This window comes from Anomaloglossus baeobatrachus, chromosome 10, assembly GCF_048569485.1.
Source record: "Anomaloglossus baeobatrachus isolate aAnoBae1 chromosome 10, aAnoBae1.hap1, whole genome shotgun sequence".
NCBI classification, from domain to species: Eukaryota; Metazoa; Chordata; class Amphibia; order Anura; family Aromobatidae; genus Anomaloglossus; species Anomaloglossus baeobatrachus.
Genome location: NC_134362.1, coordinates 112368957 through 112392741, shown reverse-complemented (window position 1 = coordinate 112392741; position 23785 = coordinate 112368957). Strand labels below are relative to the sequence as shown.

The following is a 23785-nucleotide window of genomic DNA, read 5'->3' as shown; positions in this document are numbered from 1 at the left end:
AAGTTCTGTGTGACTTGCCCAGTAGGTCGCATGTGTGACCATCACTTTCGTGGGTGCAGTAGTGCTTGAATGATCATACACACACTACCACTCTGCTCACATAGGGACACGGAATCATATTTTCTTGATTGTAGAGGTCCCAGTGGTCTCATCCATATTGTTCATACATTTATCACCTTTTCTGTGGATCAGTAATAAATGATATTGCTTGGCTGACCTCTTTATTCATGCACAGCTGATGCTGTTCTTTTAAGAGATACCTGTCGGATCCAACAACACGTTTTAATTTACGCATTACAGTAATATGTGATGTTATATACAAATGTGTACAATGAACTAAGGGGTACTTTACACGCTGCAACATCGCATCCGAAATATCGTCGGGGTCACGTTGTTAGTGACGCACATCCGGCGCCGGTAACGACATTGCAACGTGTAAATCCTTTGTGCGACGATAAACGATCGCAAATGTGTTGAAAATCGGTGATCTGTGTCATTTTCATAATGTCGGGTCGACCGCAGGTACGATGTTGTTTGTCGTTCCTGCAGCTCCACACATCGCTGTGTGTAAACCCGCAGGAGCGACAAACATCTCCTTAGGCTACTTTCACACTTGCGTTGAACGGTATCCGTTGCATTGCGTTGTGTGACGGATGCAACGGATGTGTTGCATATAGTGGCACAACCGATGCAACGGATGCTGCAAAACAACGCAATCCGTTTTGTTTTGTTTCGTTTTTTCGTTTTTTTTTTACAGTTTTACCGTCGGCAGACTATTGTGAACGATCAGCTGATCGCTAACAGTAGTCGGCCGCCGGGTGATCAGCCGATCACTCACAGTAGCCGGCCGCCGGGTGATCAGCCGATCACTCACAGTAGCCGGCCGCCGGGTGATCAGCTAATCGTTCAGTCGCCGACAATGTGTGCGGGGGGCGGGAGCGGGGGGCGAAGTGCGATGTGGGTGGAGCCGAGCGGGGCCATGGCTGAGGACGTCAGTGCCGCGGGAACTGCATCGCTGGGGGACAGGTGAGTGAGTGTGAGAGTGTGTGTGTGAGTGTGTGTGTGTGCGTGCGATTGTGTGTGTATACATACAGAGTATGGGAGGGGGCGGAGCCGAGCAGGGAAGTGTCTGGCTCCCGGCACACGTAACCAGGATTCCTTGGTTACCCGATGTGTACCTTGGTTACGGGTGCAGGGAGCCAGAGAGAGCACGCGCAGTGAAATCCAAAGGATTCCGCTTCTCAAAAAAACGTTACATGCTGCGTTCCTTCCGCCCGACGCAGCGTCAAAATAACGACGCTGCGTCGTCCGGCGGATGCAACACTGACACTTGCGTTAAAGTGCGTCATCAATACAAGTCTATGGAGAATAGCGCAGTGCGTTAACGGACTGCGCTATTCTCCATAGTGACGGACTCCGCTGAACGCAAGTGTGAAAGTACCCTTACTTGCGTCCCGACGGCAATGTGGAAGAGAGAAGGTGGGCGGGATGTTATGTCCCGCTCATCTCCGCCCCTCCGCTTCTATTGGCCGGCCGATTAGTGACGTCGCTGTGACGCCGAACGCACCTCCCCCTTGAAGGAGGGATATTTCGGTAGTCACAGCGACGTCGCCGAGCAGGTATGTGCGTGTGAAGCTGCCGTAGCGATAATGTTCGCTACGGCAGCAATCACCACATATCGCATGAGCGACGGGGGCGGGTGCTATCGCGCTCGGCATCGCTAGCCGATGCTAGCGATGTCGCAATGTGTAAAGTACCCCTTAGAGTACATCGCAAAAGTGAGTACACCCCTCACATTTTTGTAAATATTTTATATTGTTTTATGGGACAACACTGAAGATGTGACACTGATCCAATGTAAATTAGTGTGCAGCTTGTATAACTGTGTAATTTTGGTGCCCTCTAAATTACTAAACACACAGCTATTAATGTCTAAACCGCTGGCAGCAAAAGTGAGTACACACCTAAGTGAAAATGGCCAAATAGTGCCCAATTAGCTATTTTCCCTCCTTGGTATCATGTGACTCATTAGTGTTACAAGGTCTCAGGTGTGAATGGGTAGTAGGTGTGTTACATTTGGTGTTATCACGCACATACTCTCATACTGGTAACTGGAAGTTCAACATGACTCCTCACGGCAAAGAATTCGCTGAGGATTTGAAACAAAGAATTGTTGCTCTACATAAAGACGGCCTAGGCTATAAGAAGATTGTCAACACAATGAAACTGAGCTCCACCATGGTGGCCAAGACCATTCAGCGGTTTAACAAGATAGGTTCCAGTCAGAACAGGCCTGATCATAGCTTCAGTGTTGTCCCATGAAAATATATAATAAAATATTTACAGAAATGTGAAGGTGTACTCACTTTTATGATATACTGTAGATACTGCCACTCGCCTTATGCAACTGAAGCCAAACTAGTCACCTGTCCAGCTAGGCATTAGCTGCAATCTCCCCTCTTTTCCCACCTCTTTTCCCTGTGGGCATGATTGACATTTCCTGCACTGCCCACATCTTCTCAGCCCACTTTCGATCCTTGCTGTTGGCATCTCAGTTCCCCTCTCACAACCATTCTCTGCATTGGATCTCTGCTTTGAAATTGAGAAAATGAGTAGGGTCGTGGCAGAGGCGATTTTACATGGGGAATTTATTACTGTGTCTGATTACTCAGTCACATAAGAACATTGTAGTCTGCTATATCAAAAAAAAAATCAGTGTGTATGGCCCTAGCTGTGTCCCATTCATGGCATGGGAAAGAAGGTGTTCAGATGAAACCAGAGTAGAATATTTTGGTCTTCATGCAGAATACTATATGTGGCTGAAAACTAACATTGCACACCGCCCTGAAAACACTATCCCCACTGTCAAGCATGGTGGTGGCAGCATAATGGTTTGGGGAGGCTTTTCTTTAGCAGGAACAGTGTAGCTGGTCAGAGTTGATAGGAAGATGGAATACAGAGCAAATCCTAGAGGAAAACCTGTTAGGGCACGTGCACATGTTTAGTATTTGGTGAGTTTTTGCCTTAGTATTAGTAGGCCAAAACTAGAAGTGGTGACATGTTTCTAGTATACTTTTCCTCTGATTGTTCCAATCCTGCTTTTTGGCTTACAAATGCTTTGGTAAAAAAAATCATCAAATACTCAGTGTGAATGTGGCCTCAGAGACTGCAAAAGACTTGAGGCTGGGGCGTAAGTTCACCTTCCAGCAGGACAACAACCCTAAATATACTGCCAGAGCTACAGTGGCGGGTTTATATCACAGCATATTTATGTGCGTGAATGTCAGTCCAGGCCTAAATCCCAATGAGATTCTGTGACAGGACTTGATAATTGTTGATCACAGACGTCTCCATCCAATCTCACTGACCTAGAGATATTTTGAAAACAAGAATGGACAAAAACTTCAGCTTCTAGATGTGAAAATCCAGTAGAGACATCCCCAAAAGACTTCACACATTAATTGCAGATAAAGGTGGCCCTACAAAGTATTGATTCAATACAAATGCTCATCACAACTTTCAAACTTTATTTTTTTTTAATAATCGAAATCCATGTATCATTTCCATTACACTTCACAATTAGTTTCTAGTTTGTGTTGATATATCACATAAAATTCCAGTAAAATACATTTACACATTTAAGTATGTGGGTGAAACAAAATTCACGGGTATATGAATACTTTTCCAAGGCACCGTGCCTACCAGCCTGTGTATTATAATATGGAAAGGGTGCACACTTAGGAATAATGGGTGGGCGCTCATCTTTACCAAAATGACAGTTGTTGTTGATTTTTCACAACTGATTTCACCTTTTGTGTTCTATATGGTGCAACAATATCTGCGGCAGAAGAATGTATTATCTCAGTATCTGGATTTTTTTGTGTATTAAGTGAGGGTTTATGGCAAAAAACACTTTTTTATTCCTGCACAATTTTAATCCTGTGTGACTGCACCGTTCAATCTGATGGCCTCTTTTTCCATGTAGCTTTTCAAGTATTGAGTGATTGTACAAATGATTATACAAAACATCAATTGGCTTGGAAGGGGATAAATTCCAGCAGCAATGACCAACACTTGCTTTTTCTTGTCTTTCAGGGAAAAAATGGCGCAGGCTTATGACTTTGCGCTTGATAAAATTGGCATGGAAATAATGTCCTACCAGGTAATTTTTGCTTTTCAAAATTTAAATCCAAAAATTGTGTTCCTAAGGCTATGTGCGCACTAGAAATGTGAAGTTTCTCAAGAAACTTTCTTGAGAAACTTCTGGGAGTGAAAGATTTCCGGACCTCCGGAAAAAATCCACACCAAATCCGCATGCGGATTTGCCGCGGAATAGCCGCGATTTTCCCGCGGGTGGTTCCCTGCGGATTTTTGCAGGCTGTACTGCAGAAATCCGCAGGGTACCTGCGGAAATAATGGACATGTTCATTTTCTCAAGAAAGTTTCTCGAGAAATTCTTCTCGCGGAAATTTCTTGAGAAAAATCCGCACAAGTGTGCACAGCTTTTTTTTTTTTCATAGAAATTGCTGGGAAATGTCTGCACAAAGATTGCAGACATTTCTCAAGAAATTTCCGCGGCAAATCCGCGGGTAAATCCGCGGGTAAAAAGCTCTAGTGCGCACATAGCCTTAAAGCGGTTTTCCATTATGAGAATTCCCCTGTTCCCAGGCGCAGTTTGCTTTTAATAAAAGAAAAAAAAAAGCTGCATTACTCTCCTGCTCTGGTTTCATTGCTGAACCTCCACTTCTGATCTCAGTGCCTGTCTATGTCTGCAGCGCTGATGTCATTCCAAAAATGCTGCAGTCAGTCAGCGGCTCATGTCATCAACTATGGCAGCGCCGCAGAGCTCACTGATTGTCAACCTGATGTCAGTGCTATACAAGAACTGACCCTGGGAGCAGTGGAAAGACTCAGAACTGGACCTGGGGAGGGTGAGTAAAGCACTGACTATGTTGCCGGGGACAGGGATTTACTGAAAATTTGAAATTCCTTTATTTACAGTTGGGCTAACTGTTTTTCTTCATTTGCAGATATGGGTTGATTACATCAACTTTTTGAAAGGAGTGTAAGTGTACTTAGTGTTTTCTAAAATAATACAATACGGCTTCTATTCTGCCTCCACAATGTGGATTCATAAACTATGTGTCACCTTTCAGATTCCCATGCATTAGCCATTTATATCAAATGTTTGTAATAACTCCGACCTGGCAGGTTTCTAGTTTTGGACATCTTGGTGTTGTGCTGGCAGATTCTTGTATAGATCCCTGGGACTGCAATGCACATTTACTGATGGGGCTCCTATTGTAATCATGCACAACGTCAGATACAGAAAGATAGTGCGCATGGAGCATTCTTCTGGATAAAGGAGTGGAGATTTTGGTGCAATATTATAGAGGAGGAGTACGCAATGAATTTTCCCAAGGCGACACATGAGATAGCGTAAATGTCGTAGAGACCGAACCAACATGATAAACTTAATTTTGCTCAATGTTATAATTTATAATATTTTTTTTATTGCTTAATATTGGGTATGCTGAGCAGCTGCTAAAGCTAATACATGTTATGATAGGGCTTATTGTAGCATGTATCATCAGTAGTATCTAATCAAAACAATATAGTTTACTGCTTTTAAATTATGATTCTCCCAAACACGATATGATGCCCCCACAGCTCCCCTACATATATTACGATGCCTTGAGTCACCCCTCACAATGTATTTCCACAACAAATCTGACTCTAGCTGTCGGCATTTGCCAGGATTATATTTTCTATGTTTTTTTTCTATTAATCTATAGTATAAAATAAAGAAATGTTCTGTTAAACATTGATTTGCCCCTTTTACTAGTAAAATGACGGTGAATCTGGATTTGTCGTCTTATGTACTGCCTCGAGTTTCTGCATGCAGCGAAGGATTAGAAGCTCTCTAAGGTCAAGTCTCGGGTCACACTGAATGATGGGTTTCAATATACTGCATTGTTTGTTTAATTTCCTGACAATTAGGGAAGCCGTGGGATCCTATGCAGAAAATCAAAGAATCACAGCCGTCCGCAGGGTTTACCAGAGAGGCTGTGTCAATCCTATGATTAACATCGAGCAGCTGTGGAGAGATTACAACAAGTATGAGGAGGTAATGTGTGCAGCCGGGATTCTGAATGATCACAAGTGTCATTCAAGAGCTTTTCTTTCCCTACAGCTGTAACCCACTGTGTCCTGTCATCTACAGGGTATTAATATTCACCTAGCAAAGAAAATGATAGAAGATCGAAGTAGAGATTACATGAATGCCAGGAGGGTTGCAAAGGTAATAATCGGCCAAGTATTTTGGCATTTTATTGGTTTTAACCGAATCTTAGCTTTGATATTGAAATAGAAGAGTTGAAAAGTTTTCCAGTGTTCTGTCCACAGCACTGCACCACACTTGACTGTGGGTTATGTCTGGATTAAACATATATTTTGTAATAAAGAATATCCCTTGACCTAAAATGCTACTTTTTAAATTTCATTTCCATTTTTTGTTATTTTCACTCTCTCTTCTCTGTTCTAAGGAATATGAAACTGTGATGAAGGGATTGGATCGCAATGCTCCTTCGGTTCCCCCACAGAATACCCCACAGGAAGCTCAGCAGGTGGAGATGTGGAAAAAATATATTCAGTGGGAAAAGAGCAATCCGCTTCGGACTGAAGACCAGACCCTTATAACAAAAAGAGGTGAAGTCTTATATGCTGAGGAGAGCTTTTCTTTGCTTTGGTTGTCCAACAATCTTATATGATAACCCCCTTCATGAAAAGTCCAGACTGCAGGTAGTTTTCTCCAATGCAGCTTACAGTTACATCTCAGATGACCGCACAGGAGTTGTGCTCACTACATTCGAAACAGGAGTCGGCTGTTATACATAGCTGAATTTTGCCGTGTGTAGGGACCGGGTCTAGCGCTGATCCCAGCACTTGAACCCCTCACTATACTGAAAGTGGCATGTGAGGACTTCGACAGAGGGAGATCACTCCATCTGTCAGGCCTTCAGGCCCCTAATAGCACCAATGTGGGGTGCCGATGGCTTACTATTGTACCAGGAGGCCTTAAAACGCCTGGTGTATCTTCCTTGTATCCCAGCCTATTGTATGCTGCCAGACATGACATCTAATAGGCTGTCAGTCCAACACTCACAGGTTAGATAATACATAGTTCTAAATAAATTGTACAGTGTATTATCAATACAATCAAATGATTATATATAAGTTCTCTTGTGGGACTGGTAAAAATTAAAAAAAATGTTTTTAAATGGAAAAATTAAATGAAAAAATTCCAGTTTTAATAATAATAATAATAATAATAATAATAATAATAATAATAAAAAGGCTTATTTGAGGGAAAAAAAACCCTCCACCCTCAAAAATGACACATAATTGGTATTGCACTGTGTTTTTAACGACCCATACTAATAATAATAATAATAGTAATCTTGCCTACAAAAAAACTTAAATAAAAGTTATCAAAAAGCCCTCATACAGTTCTGCATAGAGAAAAATGAAAAAGTTGGGGCTCTCACGCTACTAGAAACTGTTTTTTACTTAAAATTAATTTTCTTGTGCAGAAGTAGTAAAATATAGAATTGCTGTTCTTTTGCACGTTTGGCCTTCCAAAGGAAGTCAATAAAAGTGATCAAAAAGTCACATTTACTTCAAAACAAACCAATGTCTTGCAAACCATAAGCCCATCTGCAATGACAGAGAATTATAAAACATAATTGGTTTCACAATATGGTATTTATTGTACAAAAATAATAAAAAAATAAACAAAGATAACAGGACAGGGAAAAGTATAAAATATAAAACTCCAAAATCAGTGTCAGAATTGCTTTTTTGTTATATATTTTTTCTTGTAAACAGTTAATAAATATTTGTTAATAAGTTACATGTATCTGAAAATGATGTCATGCTGAAAAACAAAACAAGTCCCCATATGACGGTCACCATACAAATAAAAAAAGTTATGGCTCCTGGAGTGTGACAGTAAAAAAGTGGAAAAATATGGTTTATGCCAAAATTGGGTTAATCAGCATATGTAGTTAATACTATATGAATCTAAATAAAGTGCCCTAAACAATCTGTACATACACAGTAGAGGCCCCTAGACAGATTTGATGAAAATCAGCCGACCTGCCTATTTTGACAGGACCAGATGACCACCTGACATGTATGGTGATCTCCTGGCTCTCCCACCACAGCTCGGGCAGTTGGAATTTTTCAGGGGAAAACACCCCGTTCCATAGCGGTCAGTGACTTTCTTCTGTCTCCCCGTTCATAGCATGTAAATGCTCAGGTCAGCACTTTTTGTGTGTGGGAGGCAGGAGTGATAGCTGTCTGTTGGACAAATTGCTGCTAAGTATCTTGTGTATGGCCAACGTAAGGTCGCTGATAGTGTATTGTAACATCTCTCCACTTTTTACAATCTTTCAGTCATGTTTGCCTATGAACAGTGTCTGCTGGTTCTGGGACATCATCCAGACATCTGGTATGAAGCTGCCCAGTACCTGGAGCAATCCAGCAAGTTGCTTGCTGAGAAAGGGGTAAGTCCAGTTAACCCCTTCAGCCCCCAGCCTGTTTTCACCTTAAAGACCTGGCCATTTTTTACATTTCTGACCAGTGTCACTTTGACAGGTTATAACTCTGGAACGCTTCAACGGATCCTGGCGATTCTGAGATTGTTTTTTCGTGACATATTGTACTTCATGTCAATGGTAAATTTAGGCCGATATTTTTTGCGTTTATTTGTGAAAATTTTGGAAATTTGGCGAAAATTCTGAAAATTTCGCAATTTTCAAAATTTGAAATTTTATGCCCATAAATCTGTGAGATATGTCACACAAAATAGTTACTATATAACATTTCCCACTTGTCTACTTTACACCAGCGCAATTTTCGAAACAAATTTTTTTTCCGTTAGGAAGTTAGAGGGGTTCAAAGTTCATCAGCAATTTTTCATTTTTCCAACAAAATTTACAAAAAAAATTTTTTTAGGTACCACATCACATTTGGAGTGACTTTGAGAAACCTAGGTGACAGAAAATACCCAAAAGTGACCCCATTCTAAAATCTGCACCCCTCACACTGCTCAAAACTACATCCAAAAAGTTTATTAACCCTTTAGGAGCTTTACAGCAACCAAAGCAATGTGGAAGGTAAAAAATGAAAATTTTACTTTTTTACACAAAAATGTTACTTTAGCCATAAAATTTAGCATTTTCAAAAGGGTATCAGGAAAAATGCACCATAAAATTAATTGTGCAATTTCTCCTGAGTACACCGATATCTCATATGTGGGGGAAATCAATTGTTTGGGCGCACGGCAAGGCTCGGAAGAGAAGGAGCATCATTTGAATTTTTGAAAGCAAAATTGTCTGGAATAATTAGCAGATGCGATGTTGTGTTTGGAGACCCCCTGAGGTGTCTAAACAATGGAGCTCCCCCACAAGTGACCCCATTTTGGAAACTAGACCCCTCGTGGAATTTATCTAGATGTTTATTGAGCACTTTGAACCTCTGGGGGCTTCACAAAAGTTAATAACTTTGAGCCGTGAAAATAAAAAAAAAAAAAATTACCACGAAATTGTTACTTGAACCAGGTAGCTTTTTTTTCCACAAGCGAATCAGGAAAAATTGCAACATAAAATGTATTGTGCATTTTCTCCTGAGTACACAGATACCTCATATGTGGTGGAAATCAAATGTTTGGGCGCACAGCAGGGCTCGGAAGGCAAGGAGCGACATTTGACTTTTCAAACGCAAAATTGTCTGGAATCGTTAGTGGATGCCATGTTGTGTTTGGAGACCCCCTGAGGTGCCTAAACATTAAAGCTCCCCCACAAGTGACCCCATTTTGGAAACTAGACCCCTCATTGAATTTTTCTAGATGTTTACTGAACACTTTGAACCCCTGGAGGCTTCACAAAAGTTTAGAATGTTCAGCCGTGAAAATATATATATTTTTTTTTACCATGAAATTGTTATTTCAACCAGGTAGCTTTTTTTTCCACAAGGGTATCAGGAAAAAATGCACCATAAAATGTATTGTGCAATTTCTCCTGAGTACACAGATACCTCATATGTGGTGGAAAGTAATTGTCTGGGCACACGGCGGGGCTCAGAAGAGAAGGAGCGCCATTTCACATCAAAATTGGTTGGAATTATTAGCGTACGCCATGTTGCGAATGGAGACCCGCTGAGGTGCCTAAACAATGGAGCTCCCCCACAAGTGACCTCATTTTGGAAACTAGACCCCCATGGCATAAATCTACATGGGTAATGAGCACTTTGAACCCTCACGTGCTTCATACATTGAGGCATAAAAACAAAAAAGTACTTTTTTTTCCACAAAAATGTTATTTTAGGCTCAATTTTTTAATTTTTACAGGGGTATCAGGATAACATGGACCGCAAAATTTGTTGGGCAATTTGTTCTGAGTACGCTGATACCTCATATGTGGCAGAAAACCACTGTTTGGGCGCACGGCAGAGCTCCAGAGGGAAGGAGCGTCATTTGACTTTTTAAATGGAAAATTAGCTGGAATTGTTAGCCGCACCATGTTGCGTTTGGAGATCCCCCTGATGTGCCCAAACAGTGGAGCTCCCCCACATGTGACCCCATGTTGGAAACTAGACCCCCCCCCATACAAAGAAATATTAGTTTGGCAAAATAAAAAATACAGACGTCAGTAAAAAAAAAAAAAATAATATATATATATAATGAGCGCCTGCAACTGACACTAAAGCAAGTGCCACACGTGAGAGCAATGCACAAATCTCGCATCGCATCACCCGACACAGCCGCACACTCCTGTCTGGAAGAGAGCGACCGTGCCGGATGATGCGGAGTGAGGCTTGTCCATCGCTCTCACGTGTGGCACTGAGCTGACCCTTACAATATTCAGTAAAAAATACTGTAATTGACGATTACTACAGTATAATTTTACTGGCCCTACACTAAGTTTATTTGTATTTCTTTCTTAGTTTACATAAAAAAAATTAGGACGAATGCACGGATGTGCTGCAAAAAGGGGGGGGACTAGGTGGGATGGAAAAAAGATGGATGGAGGATAGAAGAGGGAGCAACGGATGCAGGAGCAGCGGAGGATGGGATAGGGGGCGCGGTGGAGGATGGGAGAGGGCGCGGCGGAGGATGGGAGAGGGGGCGGCGGAAGATGGGAGAGGGGGCGCGGTGGAGGATGGGAGAGGGCGCGGCGGATGGAGGAGCGGCGGAGGAAGGGGGGGCGAGGGGAAGGGTGGAATGGGAGTGGGAGGTGAGATTGGGGATAGCTACCTTACAGAATGGATCTAGGCAGCAGGATTGCAGCAGATCCGGGAGGGGGGAGAGGGGGCAGAGGATTAAGGGGATGGGAGAGAGCAGGCAGCAGATCAGGGAGGGGGCAGAGGCTGATGGGGGAGTGAGGTGGCAGATGCAGGGGCGACGAGGCTGATGGGGGAGTGAGGTGGCAGATGCAGGGGCGAAGCGGCAGGTGTAGGGGCGCAGCGGCAGATGGGGAGAGTGCGGCGACTGATGGGGAGAGTGCGGCGGCTGATGCAGGGGCGGTGGAGCGGCTGATGGGGAGAGTGCAGTGGCTGATGGGGAGAGTGCGGCGGCTGATGGCGAGAGTGCGGCGGCTGATGCAGGGGCGGTGGAGCGGCTGATGGGGAGAGTGCAGTGGCTGATGGGGAGAGTACATTGGCAGATGCAGGGGCGGTGGAGCGGCTGATGGGGAGAGTGCAGTGGCTGATGGGGAGAGTGCAGCAGCAGATGCAGGGGCGGTAGAGCGGCAGATGGGGAGAGTGCGGCGGCTGATGGGGAGAGTGCGGCGGCTGATGCAGGGGCGGTGGAGCGGCTGATGGGGAGAGTGCAGTGGCTGATGGGGAGAGTGCAGCGGCAGATGCAGGGGCGGTAGAGCGGCAGATGGGGAGAGTGCGGCGGCTGATGGGGAGAGTGCGGCGGCTGATGCAGGGGCGGTGGAGCGGCTGATGGGGAGAGTGCAGTGGCTGATGGGGAGAGTACATTGGCAGATGCAGGGGCGGTGGAGCGGCTGATGGGGAGAGTGCAGTGGCTGATGGGGAGAGTGCAGCGGCTGATGCAGGGGCGGTAGAGCGGCAGATGGGGAGAGTGCGGCGGCTGATGGGGAGAGTGCGGCGGCTGATGCAGGGGCGGTGGAGCGGCTGATGGGGAGAGTGCAGTGGCTGATGGGGAGAGTGCAGCGGCAGATGCAGGGGCGGTGGAGCGGCTGATGGGGAGAGTGCAGTGGCTGATGGGGAGAGTACATTGGCAGATGCAGGGGCGGTGGAGCGGCTGATGGGGAGAGTGCAGTGGCTGATGGGGAGAGTGCAGCGGCAGATGCAGGGGCGGTAGAGCGGCAGATGGGGAGAGTGCGGCGGCTGATGGGGAGAGTGCGGCGGCTGATGCAGGGGCGGTGGAGCGGCTGATGGGGAGAGTGCAGTGGCTGATGGGGAGAGTGCAGCGGCAGATGCAGGGGCGGTGGAGCGGCTGATGGGGAGAGTGCGGCGGCGCAGCTGATGGGGAGAGTGCAGCGGCTGATGGGGAGAGTGCAGTGGCTAATGGGGAGAGTGCAGCGGCAGATGCAGGGGCGGTGGAGCGGCTGATGGGGAGAGTGCAGTGGCTAATGGGGAGAGTGCAGTGGCTAATGGGGAGAGTGCAGTGGCTAATGGGGAGAGTGCAGCGGCAGATGCAGGGGCGGTGGAGCGACTGATGGGGAGAGTGCAGTGGCTAATGGGGACAGTGCAGCGGCAGATGCAGGGGCGGTGGAGCGGCAGATGCAGGGGCGGTGGAGCGACTGATGGGGAGAGTGCAGTGGCTAATGGGGACAGTGCAGCGGCAGATGCAGGGGCGGTGGAGCGGCAGATGCAGGGGCGGTGGAGCGGCAGATGCAGGGGCGGTGGAGCGGCAGATGCAGGGGCGGTGAAGCGGCAGGGGCGGTGGAGCGGCAGATACAAGCAGGCAGCAGAAAGAAAGCAGTGGCGTCAGATGCAGGGGGGGGCGCAGCGTGAGAGCAGTGGCGTCAGATGCCTCCATGCATCTGACGCCGCTGCGCCCCCCTGCATCTGACGCCACTGCTTTCTTACTGCTGAGTAGCGGCGTAACATGCAGGGGCGCAGCCGGAAAGTAGCGGCGTCACATGCAGGGGGAGAGTAGCGGCGTCAGATGCAGGGGCGCAGCGGGAGAGCAGGGGCGAAGCACATGGAGCAGGGCAGCGGTGGATCGGGGGCTGTGACTCACAGATGGGTGCCCGCAGGGATCGCTCTCCTAATATTCCACGGAGGGAGAAGCTAAGGAGAGTGATCTCCTACAGCGAGCTCACCCGGTCTCAGATGCACGGTACTGCTTGGAGAGATGGGTCACAAGGCCGATCTCTCCAATCAGAGCCGGGGGCGGGTGCAGTAAAGCACACTGAGCTCCAGCCAATGGCCAGTGCTGCAGCTGCACTGACATAGCTGGATTTCAATGCTTCAGCCATTTTCAATGGCTGAAAGATAACACTGGCTGTGATTGGCTGAGCAGCGTTCGTCAGCCAATCACAGCCTCTGTAGGTCCGGGAAGGAGACACCACCCCTCCTGAGGTCAGGTACAAGTCCTCTCCTTCCCGAATCTACAGTTTTTTAAAACCGATGGCGGTGCCCGGTGCTCTGGTGCCGTGATTCCGCCATGACGGATGTATCCGTCATGGGTCTTTAAGTACCAGGGCACCATGACGGCTAGATCCGTCAAAGGTCGTGAAGGGGTTAATAATGCAACTGCTGCATATGATGATTCTGATCACAACCCCGAGCAAAAGAAACTTGTACATTTCACAAAACTCTTAAAGAGAATCTGTCACCAAGTTTTATTACCCCATCTGAGAGCAGCATGAAATAATGGCAGAGACCTTGATTCCAGCTGTGTGTTACTTAGCTACTTGCTGCTGTGTTGATAGAATCACATTTTTATCTGCTGCAGATCTACCAGTTCTGTGAATGCTGAGCCATATATAACCACACCTATGCCACTGATTGGTGACTTTCTGTGTGTATAAGCAGAAAGCTGCCAATCCGTGGAGGGGGCAGGGTTATACAGAGCTCAAGAATAAAGAAGACTACATGGCAGCAGGTCTAGCAAGAGAAAAATGATCATTAAATGTATACAATTGATGCATGTACATCTTTGGATTATTTACTAACTCATTTGTTGATTGTGGAGTTTTTTCATTATATTTTAACACCAGGCTCTGCAATTTAACCTGCCTACATTTTGTGGCACATTTATATTTCTTGATTTATTGATTAATCTAACGCACAGAATATTGTTCTCAGCCTGCATTACTTCTTCCATCCGCAGCCTATTTTCGTTTTTTGTGCTTTTTTTTTTCTGCTTCTTCCAAGAGCCATAACTTTATTTTTCCGTCCACATAGCCATATGTTGGCTTGTCTTTTGTAGGACAAGTTTTAGTCTTGACACCATTCATTTTACTATTCAGTGTACTGAAAAATAGGAAAAAAGTTCCAGATGTGGTGAAATTAGGAAACAAGTGAAATTCTGACTTTTTTTTTCTATTTTGTTTTTAGCCGTTCATTCTGTGGTAAAAAAATATTCTGAATCATGCTTCTCGGGTCACTACGATTACGCCGATAAACTTATGTATTGATTTTTTTTATTGCAGTGGAGAAAAAAAATCAGAAATTTGTAAAACAAAATGTTTTGTTTGAGTCGCCATATCCGGAGACTTGTAACATTTTTGTTTTTCCATTGCTTTAGCTGGGTGAGGGCTTTTTTTTATTGTGTGACAAGCTGATGGCTTTAGATACACTATTTTTGGCTGTTTTCAGAAGTTTGATCTGTTTTTATGGCATTTTTTACAGAGGAATAGTGACCAAACAGCACATTTCTGGCGTTCTGATGTTTTGGTTACAGCGTTTACTAATTGGGTTAATTATTTTATATTTTGATACATCAGACTTTTATGAATGCGGCGATTGTACATATGTTTATTTCATTTTTTATTTTTAGTGGCGGAAAAGGGGGGTTATTTCAACTTTTTTTGTTTACTTTTTGGTTGTTTTTTTTTAGATTTTAAACCTTTCTTGTTTTTACTTCAACTTTTAGTCCCCTCAGGCGATGTCAGCCTGCAATCTCCAATTGCTTACACAGCTTACTGCAATACTAAAGCATTTCAGTATACAATGGAAGTCTTGGTCACCATATATCTCAGCTTTTGATGAGTACCAAGGTGGCCATGATGGGGGGCCTTCAGAATGCCCCCGCCTGCCAAAGTAATCTATTGGTGTCCCATGCTCGCATCACAAGGAACCGATCTAAGCCGCAAGCTGGAATAGTGCTGCTCGTTCCATTTAAATGATGCTGTCAGAGATCTACAGTGGTATCCACCCGTGGCTCTTACAGACAGATTACTGTTATTTAACCCCTTCATGACTGCGGACAGTAAAGTTACGTCCTATTTTTACATGACTTATCGACCAGGGACGTAACTTTACTGCCTAAAGTTCATTTGATTGCCGTGGCCATAGCAATGGCTTTCAAATGATGTCCCCTGCTGTTTCTTACAGCAGGAGACCTTTGCTTGACCCCGGGGGTGGTGGCATCACCACCCCCTATCGACGATCGTTGTGATTGGCTGTTCAAATCTCAACCGCCAACCACATCGATCGCACTGGTTTCGGCTAAAACAATGCCTCAATCATTGCTATCATGTGAGATCCTGCCAAGAGGTGCTGCAGCAGATCATAGCTTGAGATCAAACATGGTGCCCCCTCACACCCTGCAGCACTGATTGGAACGATCGTGCTATGACGCGCAATCGCTCCAATCAGCGTGCAGTGGGGTGGTCTGATCTGGAGGTGACCGCCCTCCCCAGGCTTGTGTTGGCCTGGGGAGCCCACCCCCAGCATATCTGCAGCGTGCACTGGCTGGTACTTGTAGTACAACGCCAACGCTGCTGCCGCTGCTGCTCCTGCTCCTCGTGATGGCCCCTGCGCACTCCCGTGATGGCCCCTGCGCGCTCCCGTGATGCACCTGCCCCCTGCCGTTGTGCCCTCCTGCCGATGTGCCCCCCCGATCTGACCCCACCCCCGCGCGATCTCTATTCTGCTCTCATTCTTCTGCCTCTGCTTTTCCAGTCTCCACCTCCCCCCTCTCCATCTGCTGTCCCTCTCTGACGTCCCCTACCTGCTGTCACCGGGTTGTCCGAGATCTTCATTGGTCTGCTCACATCTGCCTCCATCGCTGGGTCCTTCCTGGGTCCTCACACATAAGCTGTCCAACTTCCTGCCTGCTGCTCCTGTAATAAGCCGTCCATCTTGCTGCCTTCTATTCCTCCTGCAGTTTCTCTGCAATTCCAGGAGGAATCCGCGCTCAATTGTAAGCGTGACTTTTTTTTTTTCCATATCCCCGGTCGCTTTTTGTGTCTCGTCCGTGCGTCCTGCAGCAGCCGATCAGTGATGCACATCACTGCACGGCGTCTGTGCGTTTGAAAAGTCAAATGGCGCTCCTTCTCTTCCAAGCCCTGCCGTGCGCCCAAACAATTGATTTCCACCACATATGAGGTATCTGCGTACTCAGGAGAAATTGCACAATACGTGCAATATGGTGAATTTTTTCCTGATACCCTTGTAAAAAAAAAAACAACTACCTGGTTGAAGCAAAAATTTTGTGGGGGAAAAAAAATGATTTCTTTGACGCCTCATTGGGGAACACAGGACCATGGGGTGTTTTGCTGCCTATCCATAGGAGGACACTAAGTAGATGCAAAAAGCATTAGCTCCTCCTCTGCAGTATACACCCCCTGGCCGGGCCAGGCAACCTCAGTTTTAGCTTAGTGTCTGTAGGAGGCACATCTTTTCAAGGTTTTGTTATTTTTTGAGGGCGACGGTTTCCCTTAGGGACCGATCTCCCAATACCATTAATGGGCGGGAACGTGGAGTGTTGCCTCCACGTACCCCCTTCTGCAACGCTGGATCCTGGGCTGCCTTTTACCGGACGACGGGTCCCACAGACACCGATTTTCCAGAGCCCAGGGCAGAGGCACAATTCCTCAGCCCCTGCTTGCAGGCTCTGAGTTGATACATTGCACCTGTGTGGGCGGACACAGCAGGCTGATTCTGCTATTTCCACTGCCTGGACTGAGGCAGTGTTAAGGTGAGATCCCCCCTGACTGGTTTCCCAGACAAAGGGAGAAAGACGGTGCAGGGAAGACTCCCAGGATTACTGAATTTACAGTCTTTATTCCCACCATAGCTTGCTGGCTGGAGGAGGGGAAAGTCCCTTGCTGATTGCAGGGAATCCTGCAGAGATAATTTAACGGTGGCGGGGGGAGGGCTCCCAGGGCTCATAAACTCAGTGTTTATTCCCTCTAGCTGCGTGCTGGCTGTAGGAATGGGAGTCCCTTACTGATTGCAGAGACTCTTGCAGAGATAATCTACTGGTAGCTGCGTGATGACTCAGAAGCTCCCTTCCCGCCGTTTTTTACTACCCACAGCAGGGGGGGCACACTGACTTCTTCTTGGCGCTCTTTTAGCGCTAAGCCCCACCCCCCACGGGCCGCGATAAGCCCCCCCCCCCCGGAAAACGCGCGAAGATCTCCACAGAGACTCCTTCCTGAGGACGCAGGGCCATCGGCTGATTCTGGTGAGGTACAGAAGCAAATACAATCCTTGCTTCCCACTGCTTCACTTGTAGCTCTGCATATCATTGCTCCCCCTCCTGGCATACTCCTATTAGGAACATGCAGAACTCTAAGGGTACTAAGAGTGCTAAGGCTCACATAGTCTATTATTCAGCCTGCACTGCCTGCCACGCTGAGCTACCACGTAAACACACCTCTTCTCACTGTGAATCCTGTGCCCCTATAGCCCCCCAAGATCCTTCCCGCCACCACCGCTGCAACAGTCAGCCCAGAGCTAGGGCTCCCAGCCCACCGGAATGGGCACAGTTTCTGTCCCAATCCATGGAAAAACTGTCACAGAACCTGGTGCTGGCTATGCAATGTCATCCTCCACACCCTTCTGGGCCCCTGGACGGAACGCAGCCTGAAGATACCCCTATGGAGGATTCTTCTGAGGTAATCCGGGCCCATGCTTCACCGGTTGCAGGGATCAGGAAAAGAGCACACGGCCGGGTGTCTCCAGCACCCTCTCATGGCCCCCATGGCTCTCCCTCGGGAGCACACAGGGCAGGCTCTCCCACACGCTCCACGGCTTCTGAAGAGCTGGAGGAGGGAGAATGCTGTTTGTACCAGGATGATTCCTTGATTTCTCCCTCCCCAGATGATCAAACTGCAATAGACTCCCTTATAGCAGCAATCAACCAAACTCTGCATGTGGAGGATCCCAGGGTAAAATATAAAATATAACTTTTAATGGTGCTTATTAAAAACAGGGGAGTGAATCAAACAATTAACACACAAAGTGATAATCCGATAATGATAGAGATGTAAATCAGCTGACAAACATCGGAATATCACAAAAGGTGACTACTAGCAAACATATTTGCAGAGGCCCAAATACCTTAACAAGAAAGGCAAATAAATAGAGCAGTCTCACCGGTATAGCTTTTGCTTCAGAACCCTGGTGATGGATGGATCGCAGAGGGGGAGCTGTTTAGTACACAGCTACCACCAACCCCTCAAATTGAGATCCAAGAACGGCGTGCTCCAGTCTCCCTACACGTTTCATCTTGTCACACTCATCAGGGGAGCTTTCCTGGATTTGTAAAGCCAAGGGTAAAACACCTCTTGTGCAGAGGTAGACGCCTAACCAGATTGAAAAGAATCAAAAGTTTAAATAGAGGCGGGGAGAAACAGTTGTGCGCTCATTGGCTGAGCAAGATCATGTGACCTCCTCGGGCATAAGGCATGTACTGCGCATGCGCCCGCTACGTGTAAATAAATTTATCAAAAATTAGGGAAAATAATGCCCCTAATCAGAAGTAATGAGGTGCATAACATTCCATCAAAGCGGGCAAAGATATAGTGTGCACATAATAGGGATAGCGACTGGGCTAATCGCGCGTGCGCACCCGATCCAAGGGACGGTACACAACCGCGCATGCGCGCCCCGATAATAATGAGACTCAGATAAGAGACATCAATACAGGGTAAGTCGCGCGTGCGCAAAGGACCTATACCTACGGTGCTCATAGGCGCCTGCACATCCAAATCCTTAGGATGTTAGGCAAAAGAGCCCGTAGTGCCAATGGAGTTATAAACGGACCTGACGTTCCACTGGAAGGTCCAATAAAGTTACTGTTTACAACAGACGCAACCCACTCATATGGCACCAAAAACCCCAATCACAACAGAAATCTGGCACAAATAATGAAAAGAAAAATACAAAGTGTATATGTTCACAATGCTGTATTAAAAGGGGGTCACAAGATATGCTAGTTAAATCACCCCTATAACTGCAAAATGGGCTGAAAAAAACAAGGCAATATTTATATCAAAAGCAAGTAACATACCTGCTGATAAACAATTGCTCGCAGCCAGAAAATGAACCAAATCAGAATTGGATCATAATTATAGCTCATGGGTATGTAGCAGATTAAGCAAGGACTACACAGGACTATTGATAGTGGATACCAATGAACAGGGATGACACGATGTGAAAATAGATGATGGCATCAGGGAGAGAGACTAGGTGGGTGGAAATACAATTAGTGGGGAGAAGGGGGGGGGCCCTATGACAAAACTAGCCTAGGCCCTAAAGATTACCCTACCTGACAACGGAGTTTACACATCCTAAAGTTAGCGATGCCCCCGTTCCACGACGGCTCACCCTAATACACTGACACTGTCCCTACTTTAACCCCTTAACGACCGCAGGCAGTAAAATTACGTCCTAAATGTCATAATGTTACTGCCCGCGGTCCTCCGGCGACAGGTCCCCCTCTGCGATCCATCCATCACCAGGGTTCTGAAGCAAAAGCTATACCGGTGAGACCGTTCTATTTATTTGCCTTTCTTGTTAAGGTATTTGAGCCTCTGCAAATATGTTTGCTAGTAGGCACCTTTTGTGATATTCTGATGTTTGTCAGTTGATTTACATCTCTATCATTATTGGATTATCACTTTGTGTGTTAATTGTTTGATTCTCTCCCCTGTTTTTAATAAGCACCATTAAAAGTTATATTTTATATTTTACCCTGCTATCTCACATTCTATTTGATTGGGTATCTGCTACTATTACTACGTGGAGGATCCCCCATCCACTACCACTGACCATGCGGTCTCCTTTAAGAGGGCAAGGAAACCCCAAAAGGTTTTCGCTGATCACCCAGAATTTCAGGATATCCTCACAAAGCAAAGGGAGAAGCCTGACAGGCGCTTCGGTAACCGTAAACTCATGAAGTCCCGGTACTCTTTTGCCTCACCTGCCCCTAAGGGCTGGGCCGATCCGCCCTCGGTCGACCCCCCCGGTCTCCCGCCTTGCCACTAAGACGCTCCTGACTTTACCCGATGGTTCCTCCATCAAGGACCCGACAGACAGACAGGTGGAGCACCTCGCCCGCTCTGCCTTTGAGGCTGCGGGTTCCTCCCTCTCGCCCTCCTTTGCCTCTGTGTGGGTCGCAAAGGCGATCTCTGTCTGGGCAGAATCCCTTAACACTTCGCTTGAGGAATCCCAGTCCCCTCATACTGTCACAGAGGTAACAGCTCAAATTGCCGCTGCGGCGGAGTACCTCATGCAGACCTCCATTGATGCTGCTACCTGCTCCGCTTTTGCCGCCTCAAATACCATAGCCATCCGTAGAGCTCTCTGGCTCCGACAATGGCGAGCGGACTCTGCTTCAAAGAAGTCTCTCACGGGCCTTCCCTTTTTTCCAGACCGATTGTTTGGCGAACGTCTGGACAAGCTCATTTCTGACGCCACGGGAGGAAAAAGTACCTCCCTTCCCCAGCTGAAGCCCAGAACGACCTTCACCAGACGTCCACAGTCCTCGTTCCGCTCTTTTCAGAACTCATTTGGTTGGTCGACATCCCGCTCTGCCCCCGCCACTAGCCGCGGACTACGCAGGGACCGACCTTTTCAGCTCTCCCCGAGACCCACTTCGTCATGGCAGCCTAGACCGAAACAGTCCAGGACTAGGGAGACTCGTCCACGACGTTTTCCCCCCTCATGACTCCTTTGGCACCCCGGAAGACACACTCATTGTAGGAGGTCGACTGCGGCTCTTTTAACACATCTGGGCTGCCGCCTCAGACGACAAATGGGTGCAAGACCTTGTGTCTTCCGGTTACCACATAGAATTTCGGACCAGACCCTCGAGTCAGTTCCTTCTCTCAAACCCCCCAAAGACTCAAAAACGACGCGAGGCCTTTTTCTCAGCAATCCACTCGCTTCAAACAGCAGGAGTGATAATACCCGTCCCGGACGACGAGAAGTTCAGGGGTTTTTATTCCAACCTTTTTGTGGTCCCCAAAAAGGATGGGTCAGTTCGACCCATCCTGGACCTCAAACACCTGAACAAACATGTGCACGTACGGAGATTCAGAATGGAGTCCCTAAGGTCCATTATTGCATCCATGGTCGAAGGGGAATTCCTCGCCTCCATAGATATCAAGGACGCGTACCTGCACATACCCATTGCTCCAGATCACCAAAACTTCCTCCGCTTCGCAGTTCAGGACTCCCATTTTCAATTCGTAGCCCTACCCTTCGGCCTTGCCACTGCGCCAAGGGTCTTCACCAAAGTCATGGCGGCCGCCATGGGCGTCCTTCACGCCAGGGGAGTAGTCGTTCTCCCTTACTTGGACGACCTCCTCATAAAAGCCCCTTCCTTCCGTGTCTGTTCAACCAGCGTACAGATCACCGTGGACACCCTATCCCGCTTAGGGTGGCTACTGAATCTAGACAAATCATCCCCGGTCCCAGCACGATCCATCACTTTCCTGGGCATGTCCCTGTACACCCGTTGGGGTTTGATCTATCTCCCTCAGAACAAGGCGATCGCTCTTCGACAAGCAGTACGCTGCCTTCTACGTCCTCCGTCTCACTCCATTCGATTCAGCATGAAGGTGCTCGGCAGGATGGTGGCGGCTATGGAGGCAGTACCTTTTGCTCAACTGCACCTCCGCCCACTGCAGCTAGCCCTTCTAGCTGCCTGGGACAAGACCCCTTCTCCCTGGACAAACATCTTCACCTGACGCCTTCAGTCAGGTATGCACTCCGCTGGTGGCTTCGGCCCTCATCCCTATCGAAGGGGAGATCTTTTCTCCCAGTGAACTGGCTGGTCCTGACCACGGACGCCTGCCTCCTAGGCTGGGGAGCAGTGTACCGGCACCACACTGCTCAAGGACGTTGGACGCCCCAGGAGTCTTCCCTACCCATAAACATCCTGGAAATCCGCACGATCTTTCTCGCGCTCAGGTCGTTCTGCCCTCTGCTAGAGGGTCGTCAGATTCGAGTTCAATCGGACAATGCGACAGCTGTAGCCTATATCAATCGGCAGGGGGGCACCCGCAGCAAAGCAGCTTATCTTGAGGCCCACAAGATCCTCAGCTGGGCTGAATCGACGGGGTCAGTGATATCAGCGGTACACATACCGGGAGTAGAGAACTGGGCAGCACACTTTCTAAGTCGCCAAGGCCTGGCCGCCGGAGAGTGGTCTCTCCACCAAGAAGTGTTCGTACACATCTGCACTCGCTGGGGTACTCCAGACGTGGATCTAATGGCCTCAAGGTTGAACGCAAAGGTACCCGCGTTCATATCCAGATCACGCGACCTGCAGTCCATCGGCGCGGATGCTCTAGTCTGCTCCTGGCACCACTTCCCCCTGCCTACATATTTCCACCTCTACCCCTGCTGCCGCGGGTAATCAGGAAGATCAAGGCAGAGGGAGTCCCGGTGATACTGATAGCACCGGACTGGCCCAGGCGCGCCTGGTACGCCGAATTAGTACAAATGCTTGCAGACGTACCATGGCGCCTTACAGACATCCCAGACTTGCTGACCCAAGGGCCCATTTCCCATCAGAACTCCAGAGCCCTGAAGCTGACGGCATGGCCATTGAGACCTGGGTATTAACAAGAGTGGGATTCTCCCCCGCAGTTATCTCCACCATGATCAGCGCCCGAAAGCCTGCTTCATCCCGCATTTACCACCGTACGTGGAAAATTTTCTTTTCATGGTGCAGGGAAACTAACGTCCAGCCTATGCCTCTGGCCACCCCCAAAATTCTCGATTTTCTGCAGTCTGGCTTGCAAGCGGGGTTTGCTCTTAGTTCCCTTAAAGGGCAGGTCTCAGCACTCTCAATCTTCTACCAATGCCACCTGGCTCAAAAAACGCAAGTCAAGACCTTCCTCCAGGGCGTTACCCATCTAGTTCCCCCGTACAAACGCCCTCTGGATCCATGGGACCTCAGTCTCGTTCTGGACGGTCTCCAGAGGTCTCCCTTTGAACCCCTCAAGGAATCCTCCCTTGCTCTTCTGTCCTGGAAGGTAACATTCCTGGTGGCAATTACGTCCATCAGACGGGTTTCGGAGCTGGCACCACTCTCTTGCCGCGAGCCTTTTCTGATCTTTCACCAGGACAAGGTGGTTCTGCACCCCCTTCCGGATTTTCTTCCTAAGGTTCCTACCCCGTTTCATTTGAACGAGGACATTGTTCTGCCTTCCTTTTGTCCACACCCAGTTCATAGGGTGGAAAGGTCTCTGCATTCTTTAGACCTCGTCAGAGCTCTCAGATATTACATATCCAGGACAACCCCCTTTAGGAAAACTGACTCTTTGTCATTCCTGGGGGG

The 23785-nt window shown here is 47.5% G+C and overlaps 1 protein-coding gene across 1 annotated transcript in view; it reads left to right on the top strand.

Annotated features, from left to right (window-relative positions):
• CSTF3 (cleavage stimulation factor subunit 3) overlaps positions 1-23785 on the top strand; it is a 238834-nt gene that overhangs the window by 184026 nt on the left and 31023 nt on the right. The window contains exons 6-11 of the mRNA XM_075325610.1: positions 4096-4162; positions 5031-5065; positions 6001-6127; positions 6224-6301; positions 6546-6708; positions 8458-8567. Coding sequence (XP_075181725.1) covers positions 4096-4162; positions 5031-5065; positions 6001-6127; positions 6224-6301; positions 6546-6708; positions 8458-8567 — 580 coding nt within the window. The remainder of the gene's footprint in view (positions 1-4095; positions 4163-5030; positions 5066-6000; positions 6128-6223; positions 6302-6545; positions 6709-8457; positions 8568-23785) is intronic.